At 40.0% G+C, this 15,570-nt stretch overlaps 1 protein-coding gene across 1 annotated transcript in view; it reads right to left on the bottom strand.

The window, feature by feature from the left end:
• ext1c (exostoses (multiple) 1c) overlaps positions 1 to 15,570 on the bottom strand; it is a 106,939-nt gene that overhangs the window by 80,599 nt on the left and 10,770 nt on the right. Inside the window, exon 2 of the mRNA XM_060942990.1 lies at positions 9,775 to 11,027. Coding sequence (XP_060798973.1) covers positions 9,775 to 10,712 — 938 coding nt within the window. The 5' untranslated portion in view covers positions 10,713 to 11,027. The remainder of the gene's footprint in view (positions 1 to 9,774; positions 11,028 to 15,570) is intronic.

The following is a 15,570-nucleotide window of genomic DNA, read 5'->3' as shown; positions in this document are numbered from 1 at the left end:
TTTGAGATCAAGAGGTCTAAGGTCACTGTGAGGTCAAATGTCTGTCCGAAAACCTTGTGAACACAATATCTCCAAGGCAAATCAAAGGAATTTCACCAAACTTTCACCATTTGTGCATTTGGGGACAAAGATAAACTGATTAGATTTGGAGATCAAAAGGTCTAAGGTCAAGGTCACTGTGAGGTCAAATGTCTGTCTGAAAACCTTGTGAACACAGTATCTCCAGGTCTAATACAAGTAATTTCACCAGGTCAAGATTACTGTGAGGTCAAATGTCCATCCCCAAATCACAACTTAATAAGGTGTGTAGTCTACCGGGTGGAGGCATCCCCATCAATGCCGTTGGCGTCGAGTTCTATCTAGTTTTCTTTATTTTTATGAATTAAAAGTCACTTCATGTCTTAAAGTAATGATGGATGTTGTTTCTCTTTACTTAGTTGAGCGCTTCTTGACATAATATGGATTACTACAGTTGTGGAATTTTTACTGCATTTTTATTATTTGCTGTTGATCTCAAATGCATTAAGAAGGCAAGAAATTGCACTAATTAATTTTTGACGAGGCACCTGTTAATTGAAAAGCATTCCAGGTGACTACCTCATGAAGCTGGTTAAGATAATGCCAATAGCGTGCAAAGCATCATCAAGGTACGGTAAACGCTGGCTACTTGGAAGAATCTGAAATATGAAACAGATTTTCTTTTTTGAACACTTTTTTTTGTTTACCACATAATTCCATAATGTTCCAGATGTTATTTCATAGCTTTGATGTCTTCAGTATTGTTCTACAATGTAGAAAATAGTCACAATACAGAAACTCCTATGAAGGAGTAGAGTAGGTGTGTCCAAACATTTGATTGGTACTGTATATACTAATATTGACAGCAGGATATTTCTTTTACACAAATGGCTTTTCAATGCTACCTTTTTCCCCATGCAGCCTATGACTATGAGTGATCAAAAAATTGTAGCAAGGCTTGTTCTGATGCACTCACCGAAGCTACTCTCCCATCCAAGTACCAGCAGAGATATTTAGCTGCATAAAAGGGACCAAAGAAAATATATGAAAAGCTTTCCCTTTGTTATGAAGCAAACTCTGTGCCGATCTGCTTAGAAGATATCTAAGGTTATGAGTATATGGATGTGACGGTTGTAAGAAATGCAAAATAATGGTATCCTGTTATTTTTTTTTACTTCAGTATGGATGAATGCACACATCAACTACATAAGGTGCAGGATTTTTATGATAATGGTGGCCTATATTTTTTTCTCTCTGAGAAGGCTATATTTCTACATGAGTTTAATAATCTATATAGGACTGCAGAAGTGTGATCTTAACACAGGCTGTGTGAAAAAATATGCAACAAAAATATAGTGAAGTCGGCTGTACAGTACATTTGATCATAAATTTTTTAATTACTTTAAATTGAAACCAAAATATACTCTTAAATCTGAAAATATACTCGAAATTCAGAAATATTTATCATTAAATGTTTAGTAAATTGAGAAACATTAATCATTAATGACTTTATTTTATGAGAATAATCTAGATGCAATCTCATCAGAAAGGGTGAAAATATCTAATTCGGCCCTTTCAGGCACACCACGTTTTTGTTGTTGCTTTTTCCCCTACAGTTAATGCTAGCACTGTCTGTAAGTCTTTTATCTGTTGGCTTAATGGTTTTTACCCTTCACGTGTGCCTTCCTTTAATACGGCACTCATTTAAAGTCCCATTAAGATGCCATGAGGATCTGACAGCAACAAGTTAATAAGTTCAATAAAGATTTAGATCTCTCTGTTTAACTGCTATGTTATACTGGATCATTCTGTTGTTTGCATTGGTAAATTTACATCATGCACCTCATTTTATTGCATTATCCAGCCTGCCTATAATATTATCTACATGTGTGTTGTGTGTAAGGCATGACAGGTTGTGCTATTACAGGAAAATAATCAACTCCGGGTGGTGTGATACAGACCAAGGCAAGGCAGAGCACCCTGAAGTGCAACACACATGAGGTGAATAATTTAAAAAATAATACAGAATGACCGTTAAATATTCCTTTTATAATGCAGTGATTTGCCAGTGATTTATTAATGAACCATGCGTCACACTATTCAACCGTTTATAGTTAAATTTAATGTTGTGGAACGTCCAAGAAAATTCCTGTCATTACATTCTTTCCTTGACCAGCATCTGTTTTTTTTTTTTTCTGTCTCTCAATTAATATGACAAAAAAAAAAAAGCAGGTTGTCATGCTACCCAGCAACTGGAAAGTGCTGACATCTGAAACACAGTCAATAAATGTCAGATAAACATCTAACTGAAAACCAAACCATATCAATGATCATACTGTACGTACATTTGTCTTTGTGAAATAAAAACCTTTCTTTCTTTCTTTCTTTCTTTCTTTCTTTCTTTCTTTCTTTCTTTCTTTCTTTCTTTCTTTTAATCTGTTTATTATTAGTTTTATATTATGTGGTGCACCCACCATACAAGAGTTGTTACTATAGAAACATATTAGCACAAATGCATTACGAAGGACAATAAAATTTTTATTTTAAAAAAGTGCATTAAATCTAATACTTACTGTATATTACAGTGCTGTAGTTTAAATTCATGGTGAATATATTTACCTGCATAAACCATCATTAAAATATTCATTTATTATGTTATATAAAGCATATTACTTTCAAAAATATTTTGTTGTGCTTTTCTATTTCCATTATAATCACTCATTAAATAGTACTACAAAAGTTTGTTATCCATAAATTATGGCCAATATATTTTAATACACAATATATGGTAATATATAGACTGTATTATCTGGTAAAGCAGAGCAGTTCCAAATGTAATATTTACTGTATACTGCTGCTGCAATTTTACTGCAAGTAATGCAATCATCTTGAAAATGTGATGTTGTAAGCAGACTGTGAATCATCAGTAGATGCACTGCACAGGAACATTTACCTACAAGGAAGCATCAGAAATCTCTTTAATATTCTGCTATTTTATATTATTATGAGGTACTATTTTTATTAGGACGTAATAATTTTGAATAGAGTCCTGTGAATGCAAACAGGGGGTGAATATTTCTCCTGTCAGTGGCTTTTTTTTATTACAGAACATTCCTTACATTTGCATGATGATGTTGGCTGTCCAGTTAAAACAGTAGCAGATCAGCATAAACCAGAATAAACCAGCATAAGCTGGCTTTGAGCAATCTAGTTTCTGCTGTTCTGTATATAAACTAATTATTCATTTTCATGCTTTTTAATACCTGATATCACAGTCTGCCCAGTCATCCAGAAATCAGTCTAGGAGATCATTGCCAAATATACTTTCCAAAAAAAAAAAAAATCCTAAAATTATTCATTTATTAAAAACAAAAACCCAAACAGATAAAAAGCAGTTAAAGCAAGTAATCTTTTACATTCCTACAGTAATGTTATGTTTTCCATAAATCTCATTACATTGCTTTGAGAAAGCCTAAAACTAATTTCACACGGAAAAGAAAGTTAATCTTACTCCAGACAAACCAGTTATACTGTAGTCAACTGTCCATCTATCTCAGGTTTCTAATTTATATTATGTATGTAATTAATTAGTGTTTAGTATAATTAAATACTAAGAAAAATCACCATTATATTATTAACTCAATGCACGTTTTCATTAACTCCTATCATCTTTTGCTGGATAATCCCAGTTATCATCAGTTTTTTTTCCCTTTAAGATCTCTGGTTGCAGTCTTCACTTTGCCATTTCTCAAGGTTGAAACCATTTGGCAATAATCTGCACTGCTAATGACGTTTCTATTTCGATATAACTGCCTCCTCAGTATTTATGTACATGCATGCCCTAATCCTTATCGTGTAAGTCTTAAATATAGGATGTAATTTAAAAAGAGACAATAGATTTAAATGTAATTTAAAAAGAGAAAATGCATCTCAAGTCAAGGCTTTCAGCCCAGGACCTTTTGCACCAAAAGACGTTTATGACTCAAATAATTTGATGAACACTAAACCGGGTAAGTCTTCGGCTCATTCTTTGAAAGTGTACAAAGATATTTTGTTTGTTTATTTGTTTATTTATTTTCACAATTTATTCTTGAACTTTCCACTTCTTATTAAACTTGTCATTCGAGTCTGGTTGACTCTATTATTCATAGACATATATGTTTTTCAATTATTGAGGTTTAAACCTATTCACCCAGTAAAATGAGCTAAAAACAATAAGAGCTCAATAATAAATAAATATATACTTTGTTCTTAGCTCTGTCGCCTCACAGCAAGGAGGCTCTTGGTTCAAACCTGGCAGTCAACTGAGGCCTTTCTGTATGGAGTTTGTACGGTATGTTCTCCTTGTGCCTGTGTGGGTTTCTCCGGGTGCTCCGGTTTCCTCTGACGGTCCAAAGACATGTTGGTGAGGTTAACTGGCTGCTCTAAACTGCCCACAGATGTGAATGTGAATGTGAATGGCTGTCTGTTTCTCGATGTTAGCCCTGCGATAGACTGGTGGCCTGCCCAGGGTGGACCCCGCTTCTCACCCAGTGTCAGCTGCGATTGACTCCAGCTCACCCGCGACCCGCAACGTAGATATTTAAGGAACGTAGGAATGAATGAAATGTGTTCATGGTGGGTTGTGATTTCCAAAACTGTAAATTGTAATAATTGGAGACCTCCTAGTTACACTTCACAGATCCCTTCACAGATTCCCAGGATCCCACTTTGAGAACTGAAAAAAATAAAAGTAAATTTAAAAATCCTTCTGGGGAACCTTAAATTGAAGCATTCATTTTGTTATTAGTTTTTTTTTTTGGTTGAATTTGATACACACAAGACTGTGCACTCTCTAGGGGTACAAATTCTCACCCTCTTAATTACAGTTGGGTGTAATGTTTTTTATTGGGGAATGCCAGCCACACACACTCTCTCTCTCTCTCTCTCTCTGAAGATGGTGTAAGTAATAAGCTGATGAAACACTGTGTTAATTGCACCATATTAAATCCAAATACAATTTTTAAATGTATTTTTCTCTGTATTTGTTTCAACAATCCAATGCATTATACATCAGTTCATGAGTCTGTTTTTCTGCTGTTGTGTTTTATTTGGACAGTAGAGTATGAAATGTGAGTGTATTGCTTTTATTAGTCCTTTTCTTTCGGTCTGGTGAGCTTTTATGTTCAGGGATAATGATCTGTAAGGAAGTCTTCCACATGGCGAGAGCAGTCATGGAGACCATAGAAGGTATTCTGAAAAGTAGACGATCGTTTTATCATTGCACGTTCTGCTTTTACTGTCTGCTTGATCACAGACATCACACGTTGGTGTTTCTGCACAATATCTTGAATAATAGTTGAGACTTCTGGGAAGGCATTGCATGTGTGATGGTCTGACTATGTCCCAGAAATGTCCCCCAACAGCTTGTCCTATTTTCCCTCCAACTTGCACTCACATTCTTCCTCATTTGCATTCTCAGTACAATGCAGGTTTTTCTTTCCTTAAAAAAGAAGCATGTGAAGTAGGCCATTAGGTTGTGATAAGCCTCTGCCTGCTTTTCTCTCTCTCTCTCTCTCTCTCTCTCTCTCTCTCTCGGCTCCTTTCCTTTTTCGTAAATGGTCTGAGGTGATAGCAGGTTAATCTGTAGCAATGGCAGATGCTGGTCATCATTAACCTGCGAGTACCTCCTAAGAACACTTCCTTTGCCACTTCTCTATCCCCCATCAAATAAGAACACCCGACCGAGAGACAGAGAGCAGGAGAAGGAGGCAGATGAGTTAATAGACTTCATTTCATGCAATGCTGATCTTCACAGTTTTTGTTTTTTGTTTCTCTGGTTCCTCTCCTTCAGACGCCACGGCTACACTTCTCTATGCCTGCTGAGTGTGAACACGAAATGAAATCCTCTTCCCTGCCTAGAGCTCAGCAGCTTATGTCTCCACTCTCATTACTTTTAAGGAAAAGAAACAGAAACGGTCCTCACATCATGGACCACCAAACAGCACTTTACCTTTTTCTAGCTAGCACGGTTATAAGACTTCTTCATTTTCTGTGTGTGTGTGTGTGTGTGTGTGTGTGTGTGTGTGTGTGTGTGAGAGAGAGAGAGAGAGAGAGCGAGGGCGAGAGACCCTAAGAACACATCGTGTGGAATAAATGAACTCATTCATTCACTCTGTGCTGTGGAAATGTGTCCACACCACAAACCCAAAGCAAACAGGCATGAGGCACTGCACAGTGAAGGAACTATTAAGACGTTACACTTTGCCACATATTCTCAGCAGTTAAAGAAACAGCCTGAATAGCAGCTTACCTCTTCCTGTTACTCAGTCTCAACCTCTAATAACTGAATAATTATGTATAAACTTATTAGCATCATTTAGAATAATTATTATAAAATAAATGTAATAATTATACTTAAATTTAGAATTAGTTACAAGTCGATAATGTACACTCACTGGCCACTTTAATAGGAACTTGTTCTTGATTCTAACATTCCTGTTCTTGGCTGCAAGAGTGGAATCCAGTGTGGTCTTCTGCTGTTGCATGCTGAGATGCTTTTCTGCTCACCACGGTTGTAAAGAGTTGCTACAAGTTACTATATCCTTCCTGGCAGCTTGAACCAATCTGGCCATTTTCCTCTGACCTTTCTTATTAACAAGACGTTTCCACCCACAGAACTGTCACTCACTTGATGCTTTTTTGTTTTTCGCACCATTCTGTGTAAACTCTAGAGACTGTTGTGTGAAAACCCCAGGAGATCAGCAGCTTCTGAAATACTCAAACCAGTCCATCTGGCTCAAACCTACACCCATGCCACAGTGAAAGTCAGAGATCACAATTTTTCCTGTTCTGATGTTTGAAGTGAACATTAACTGAAGGTCTTGATTTGTATCTGCATGATTTGATGCATTGTGCTGCTGTCAAGGGATCGGCTGATTAGAGAACTGCATAAAACTTCAGGTCTATGGGTGTTCCTAGTAAAGTGGCTGGTAAGTGTATAACATTACAGGTGTTCAGAACAGCTTAAACGGAGCTCAGCATAGATTCTACAAATCTTTGAAACTGTACTGGAGTTTGAACTCGAGCACCTTTCTTCCAAAAGATATTCCCTCCGTTGTTGTTTTGACGATGGCCGAGAGCTCTCTCTAACACGCCGTACTTTCATCTCTCATAACTGGTTTGAGATCTGATGAGGCCTCGGCACATGCTTTGCATGCTCATCAAACCATTCGGTAAGGCCTCATACCCTATATAAGCAGTAACATTAGCAGTAACATTGTACGTTGGCTTGGATGCGACCACGCCTATCAGGATAGAAATGTTGCATCAGAGTACAAAGGTGAGCAGTCAGAATAACTTTGTATTGGCTTGCAGTGACTTTTCTCTTCAAGGGAACAAGTGGACCCAAAGCGAGAGAACAAAATGCCTTTCACAGCATAACAGAGCGACCTCACCCCCTCACTGTAGGATTCAGCCATTCAGATCTGTACTGTTCTTCTTGTATGTGTCACAAATGTACTTGGCAACTTGTTGAAAATATAGTGAAGAATGACTCATCTGACCATATCACATCTCTGGAGACCAGCATGTACAATTTTTACAGCATAGAACTATTAAATGTGCATTTGTCGTTCCGGGGTTTCTGCACTGCAACCCTGCTATAAAATCCCTCTTTGTGTAGCTGTGGATGGATTATTCATGCTGACAGTCTAATCACATCCTGCACTGATATCCTTAGTCACCTAAAGAACAGTTGCTGTTAAGTTTTCCCTACATATCACACTAACGCACGTGCATTACAGTCATTAATGTGGTGCTCTTTTGACCACACTTTGCAGCACTATTTATTAATGTCTGATTCCTATTGAAACATGAATCAGTTAAAGGGGTGGTTCACCCTTCCCACAATCCAATTCATTGTGTTTGTTTATATTCTTCTTTTATTTTGAAGAGAAATAGTCACCATCCATTATCTGTAACTGCTTATCCTCTACAGGGTTGCAGGCAAGCTGGAGCCTATCCCAGCTGACTATGGGCGAGAGGCAGGGTACACCCTAGACAAGTCGCCAGGTCATCGCAGGGCTGACGCATCGAGACAAACAACCGATCACACCTACGGTCAACTTAGAGTCACCAATTAGCCTAACCTGCATGCCTTTGGGGGAAACCCACGCAGACACGGGGAGAACATGCAAACTCCACACAGAAAGGCCCCCGTCGGCCGCTGGGCTCGAACCCAGGACCTTCTTACTGCGAGGTAATAGTGCTAACCACTACACCACCGTGCCGACAGAAATAGTCACTTCTTCTTCTATTTTCCCGTATTTGTGTCTCATTTGACAGAGTTCATGTTGAAGAGAAATAGTCACTGGACCCTGTATAAACACAGGCTTGCTCATTGGGGATAGATTAGTGATAAAATTAGCTCATGTTTAAAGTCATTAAAATTCTGTAAAGCTGCTTTGTGACAGTGTCTATTGTTAAAAGCGCTATAAAAAAAACCTTGACCTGATACAGGCCAAAGTGTTTGGAAAGGATATGACTGTTACTCTGTTAGCTTTCTGTGCAGCAAAACTGCTGCAAAATTCACTATTGGAGATCTCTTTAAAACCCACCTCGAACATTTTCTTCATCTACCTGTCAAACTTTGGAAGCTTTGAACAAAATACGACTTTTCTTTTCTTTCTTTTGCAGTCTCCCATGAGACAGCTAAGGCCGGTTTGGGTATTAGACAGAATAAGAATAAAAAACGGAATGGATCAGTTGGAAGAATTTAAATCAATATTTTGACAAAATACTGTATCTTCAATTTCACATTACAGTTTAAGATCTATGGCCTAGGATATCGCTGAATTGTTGCGGATTGTTTTTGGAGTACCGCTGGCATCAAAAATGGCGACTCACTACATTACAGGCATTTAGCAGATGCTCTTATCCAGAGAGACATACAACATACCCAGAGCAGCCTGGGGAACAGTAGGGGTTAGGTGCCTTGCTTAAGGACACTTCAGCCATTCCTGCTAGTCCAGGGAATCAAACCGGCAACCTTTTGGTCCCAAAACTGCTTCTCTAACCATTAGGCCATGGCTTCATGGTGCTGAGGATTCTGTGAAGAGTGAGCTGGCCTCTTTAAGCTTCTTCCATCCGTAACTCAATAATAAACTGCCCTGTTAAAAGATACCTACACAATGAACATGTGTCTGTATGGATGCCTCATACAGGTGCATCAACTTCAGCTCTTGTTGTTATTTCTCCAAGAGTTACCTCAAGCCTGCAGCTTACGGTATACAGGACACAGTATTTATGCTACAACAGTAATGCTAAAGAAGAACATCTACACTAGAATTTATGAATATTAGCGGTCACCAATCCTATTTATAAAGTTCCAGCATAGATTCAAGTTTCTTTTCCTTATTTGCACTTACAGTAGTTACAGTGATTGCTAAGGCTTTCCTTAGGAACAAATGGTAGGACCTTTTGGATGTTTGCCTAAATACCTTTTGATTTAAAGCTATTATCCTGAATAGCTGCATTTGTCTACTTATTAACACACTATACACCCATTTTCACCTGCTCTTCATAAAGTGTTCAATTTCACTCACCTCCTACACACTAACAACACATGTCCTACATAAGTAAACTACCCTCTTGAACAGTAAGCGATAGTATGCTTTGTCACTTTATACTCGGCAGGCAGTAGCTCTGGGTCAAAGCCAAAAGAATCACTGACAGATTCCACGTTCAGCAGCTATCTGGCTCACAAACTTGACTTACCTCTCGTATTCCTGGTTGTCGTGGTCACAGCGAGCATCCTTGTGCTTTTCCCAGTCCTTGCCGTGGCGGCAGGTTGTTAAGGATATGATGTCTTTGCCATTATGGATATGATGCAGTGCATTCCGCGTGTCAGAGCCAATACCCGTTAGGTAGCGTTTCCCTTTGAACATGAGTAAATATTTCCGCTTCGGCGGCACAGTGTTGCGCAGTAACCACCCACGCTCACCGCCCTTCTGAGGATGCTCTTTCGAGAATAACGGAATGGAGATATCAAAGCCAGGCCGGAAGTGCTCTGTATTCAGGCTAGCTTTGGCCAAGATGGCCTGGCCTATGTTAAAACCCAGGTCCTCTGTGTAGTTCGGCCATGTGCCTGAGTAGAGATTGAATACCACATGGTTGCGTCCGTCATTCCAGAGTGGGAAGCCACGGATTCGTTCGTCAACATTGGGGACAAACTGCGTTGACAGCTGGTCGCGGTCCAGTGTGTCGATGCCCAGCACAAACAGGCAGGCTTCATGTGGGTCTGATGTATAATACCTCGACTCGGCCACCGAGGCCAGGATTTTACGATAGCTCTCTGACACACGGTCGCCCTTTTCAGGTGGGTATACATACACACGAAAGCCATCATGTCCACGACAGCGACTGAAGTCAAAGCATGTTTCCATTCGACACCGGCTATCCTTATAGATGCTGGTCCAGGCCTGGCGTCGCAGCGTGGGTGACTCACCAGGCCCTGCTCCATTTTGCAGCTCTGCATGGCTGGCATACACTGGTAAAAGGGTTCGGTCCAGCCAGTCAGGCCATGGGCGCAGCACTTCGGCCCTCCGGCGTGTCACCAGGCCCAGGAGCCGCTCGTGTAGGCCACCCCAGTAGAACAGCAACAGCCAGCAGCACGTACACAGACCCAGCAGCACATACTTCTTGCGCGCCTGCATGGGGCTTCCTCGCTTGCCTTCAGCTCTCCAGGACTCAGCTGGGAGCTTCAGCAAGGAGCAGACGCCATGGGGGGAAAAGGCCCAAGCTCTGGCATAGCTCCCCCGGCCACTGGTCCATTAGAAGAAGTAGGAGCTACAGCACTCACTGGCCTCCTGTCTGGCTTTTACACTCCCTTTCTTTTTCTCACAGCCGAGCTGGAACCCGCTGTAACAGCAGTGTGTGGTCCTCGTTTTGCCGTCCAATGAAAGCGATGAGGGGCATGTTCTCCTCTCTCTCCAGTTTCCTCATGGCTCACTTGGTCCTTCTGCGCTATCCTAGCAGAGAAATCAACAGCACGCATCACTAAATAACCTTCTGGACATGTAGTCTCACTGATACACTTATGCATTCTGTCACTAATCAAATGCTTCATAGAAATGAATACATTATTCCCTTTCTGTAATATTGCAGCTATTATGAATACTTTATTAAATAACACTAAATATGCTGGAAATTGTGTATGTAATGAAAAGAAAACAGAATGGAAAATTTTAATTAAAAATATCAGACACAGCAAACCTTTACACTCTTATGCAACACAAGGAAGCGGAGTACATAATCAAATATTTAATGTGTACAATAAGTACAGTAAGCAGTTCCATCAGGAAATGTAGGAAACGATCCATTTTTCAGCAGGTTCTTTGTTCTTCACTACAACATCCATATCTACATCCAGCATGCACTCAGTGAGCCACCACCAGTCGGCACAAAAGAACGTGTGTGTGCCAGCATACAGCCATGCTTGATTTGAAATGGTGCATTTACACTGGTGGTCTGAGACTGTTCTGCTGTTGACACACACACTGGCTTAGTGTTTGGCCTGAGCATGCTAAACATGAGCTGCACAGAGATAGCATCAAGCTCTCTCCAAGCTCCAGTGAAACAGAGTCCAGTACAGCCAACGGTGAGGGAGGGTGGGGGAGAATAACTAAACTTTTAAGAAGTAAAATTAAGACAGAGCGAACAGGGAAAATAAATCGTCTTTATAAGCGCAGTGTCCGTTACTCTTGGGAAAGACTGGACTTTGTGTTTGGTATGAAAACATGCTGCAGTTTTGAGGTTGCGCTGTTTGCCAAGTAACCCTCTCCCCTCATCTTCATAACCCCCTTCGTGTGTGTATGTATTTGGGGGTGTGTATGCGTGTAGCACGTCACAGACTAGGTCAGTGTTTCTTCTGCCAGGCGATGCACAAAGGCAGCTTTCAGGTCTCACCTGGCTTCCAATGAGTTGTACTTTTTACCCTTCTTTTGCTCCCTTACTTATTCTTTATCTCTCATAAATTCTTCTTTTCTCTCCTTTCACTGTTATAGCATGGTCCATCATCCCTACTGCTTCACTGATGGCATGTGAGATTACAAGATAATGCACCAGTAAATAAAAACTGCCTTTTTTTTACAGTAGCGGTAAAATATAATGCATTTCTTAACATATACAGCATACAGTATATATGTTTATATTATCATCTGTCCCAGATTTCTTCATAACCGCAAGTGTTTAGTTTGCAGTTGAACGTACCCTGACATACAGATTTTAGATCCGATTTGGGGAAATCCAGTGCCAAGTTCCTCTAATTACCAATAAGCAAATATCATGTGCTAGTTAGAAATCGCTCCCACAATCCTTTCCTCGGCAATACTGAACAGGCAATAATTCCATCTCCTTATTTTGCTTTTTCCTCGCTAGGCTATTCAACCCATATCTGCTTGAATAACAAGCTCAGACACAAATTTAAGAACTCCCAGAGAGCAACAAATTATTCTATTTTGGTTTGCGTTGGAGTCCAGCTGTGTAGTACAATATGGCTTAAAAATTCCATTTAACTTGTACTTGATTCTTGATTTTTTTTTTCTTTGAAAGAAACAGCCTGTGTTTTACTCTGATTTATTATCAACCTCCATTTGCAGCAATGATATTCAATTTCTTTTTAAATATAGCATATAGCAAATTAGACTTAATCAGGCCGAGAGAAAAAAATTAATCAGCAGCTCTTGACCGTAGATTTTGCTGTGGCAGGATGACATTACTAAAGATATAACCAAAGCAAAAATATTAAGATGAGAGACTAATATAACAAGATTTGCAAATAAGCTACCAGTTACTGAATTTTTGAGTAACCATGTACATTTTAAACATAGGTTTGTTTAACTGGGTTCAATACAAGCAGGTTTTCCGATTGTCACAGTCTGTGCAATGAAAAGCTTATATTATTAACCAGGATTGCCAAGTTTCAGCAAAATTTCCAACTCAAACCACACAAAAGACCTGAAACTATCTTTAAAATTCAGGCACTGAAAAAAACAAAACAAAACAAAACAAAACAAAAAACCCAACGCACATTTTTCTTCTTTTCCTCTGCATTTGCATGTGAAACACATTGCTGATGTATGGACACTATCCACTCTGAAAATTCCCTATTTTCCTCTCCCAATCTTTGCAGTAGCTCTCCAACAACAGGAATGGTTCTATCAGGGCTTTCCACAAGCGCCGGCTGCCGGCCATACAGCCGACTACACAATTAAGTCCAGCCGGCTACTTTAATGACTATTATTTTTGTAGCCTATAGGCTCTAAATATTAATTTTCGATTTTAATAAAATTAAATGTTTATCTAACGGACTGACAATAATGTCAAACTGAACTGCACTCATTTAAGTTGTGATTTGCGCTGTTTGTACTGATAATAACCACAAATTCGCCGCTGACTCGTTGATCAAGGGAGAGTAACTCATCCGCGGCCCCGACACGCGGTGTGTGTGTGCGCGCACTCGGCGGAGGCAGTAGTGTGTCGGAGGGAACAGAAGCAGAGATAACACTTATTTTGTCTCCGGTAAACCAGTCTTCTCTCGTTCAATTACGTGCTGGCATCAAAAGACACCGTTGGTTGTAAATGAAGCCAAACTGAGCGGTTGGAGTGTATTTTCATACACAAATGGAGAAATGTTCGCTGAGTGTTTAATTGTGTAGCCCCACTGCAGACCGTTGTCGTTGTTAATTCATAGCATGCTCAGTTGCGTGAATGTGTCATGCACCGAAAATAAGAGATTTACAAGCCAGGAACGCCTCATGATGCAATACTCAAGAAAAGAAAGAAGATTTACTGCCATTTTACTTTGTATTTGAGTAAAGTGAATAAATAAATGGTCTGTGGAAAATACATTTAATCCTGGGAACTGTGGGCACAGGACTTTATTTTGTGTTTACTCCCCCCCCCGGCTACTTATTTGTCATGGCTGGCTAGTATGAGCCTTAGTGGAAAGCCCTGTTCTATACATCATAAACACATGGCCTACACTTTCACTTTGCCTTTTTTTGTGGAATTGGAATTAAATTCTTCGTATTTGCTATAAAACAAAATCTTTGGTTGCTACAGAGTGGTTTTAACTAGCCCAATTTGGTATAAAATCCCCGGCCCTGGCAAACCTGTCATTAACTCTGCTGTCTGCGCCTGCTCCTCCTCCTTCAATGAACATGTTTACAGAGCGAGCATGGGGCAGCATGAGTCTTGCCCCAGTGACCTCTATTAGTGCTGGTGTATGTATTTGTTCCTATTTTTTTAATAATTATTCAACACCTTTCTAGATGCACAACACCTAAAAAGGCAAGCAAAACAATGAAATATTGGATTATGTGTAGAGTTGAATGAGGACGTGAATGTTGATGATGAATATTTATAGAACGGCTGATATTATATGGTGGTGTTCTGCCTCACCTGTCCCTATAGATGAGTCACCACTAATAATAGGAAATATGCAGTTCCCGGTATGCAGTGGTTAGTACATATCAAAAGTGGTCCAAGGAAGGACAACCGATGAGCTGGTGACAGGGTCATGGGTGTCGAAGGCTCACTGAGTCGCATGGGGCACGAAGGCTAGCCCATATGGTCCAATTCCATAAAAGAGCTACTGCAGCAAAAAACTACTGAAAAAAAGTTAATGCTGACACCTTTCTGTTTTAGCCAGCATTGACTTTTTCAGCAGTTTGTGCTACAGTAGCTCTTCTGTGGTTGTCCTTCTTTGGACCACTTTTGGTAGGCACTAACCACTGCATACCGGGAACACCCCACAAGCTGTGCTATTTTGGATATGCTCAGACCCAGTCATCTAGCCGTCACAATTTGGCTCTTGTCAAAGTTGCTCAGATCCTTATGCTTTCCCATTTTTCTTGCTTCCAACACATCAACTTCAAGAACCAACTGTTTTCTTGCTCCCACCCCTTGACAGGTACCATTGTAATGAGATAATCAGTATTATTATACATACAGGACACTTTTTCAATGGAATAAAAACATGTGTTCTATTCCCTTCTAGCAGGTTCCATTCATTTGATTCAACAGCATGCAATATTGTTATCATATCGCTTATCCTACGTGTATTACATCACTCTACCCAGTGGAGAATGAGCATTGAATATGGTTTATGATATTGCATGGTTGTCAAGACAACATGATATCACACGTCGGAGCCGACGTGAATATTGAATGAGAGAGTTTTCTGCTGCGTATGTGCAGAAGCATTTCTTTGTTCACTGTCGGCGCCCGCAGTAAACTGTCTCAGTGAATTGAAAATACCATAAGATGCATATTACACGTAAAACTTCCATGCTAGCGAGTGACTGTGACAATTTGTAAACGAACATGGCTGCCAGGTTTGTGCCATTAAATACGAAAGATTTTGAGAGAATTTTGAAAGAGAAAGATGCACTGAGGGCGGCACGATGGTGTAGTGGTTAGCACTGTCACCTCACAGCAAGAAGGTCCGGGTTTGAGCCCCGTGGCCGGCGAAGGCCTTTCTGTGCGGAGTTTGCATGTTCTCCCCGTGTC

Source organism: Neoarius graeffei, chromosome 16 (genome assembly GCF_027579695.1).
Source record: "Neoarius graeffei isolate fNeoGra1 chromosome 16, fNeoGra1.pri, whole genome shotgun sequence".
Classification (NCBI taxonomy): Eukaryota; Metazoa; Chordata; class Actinopteri; order Siluriformes; family Ariidae; genus Neoarius; species Neoarius graeffei.
This window is presented reverse-complemented; position numbering and strand designations above follow the sequence as displayed.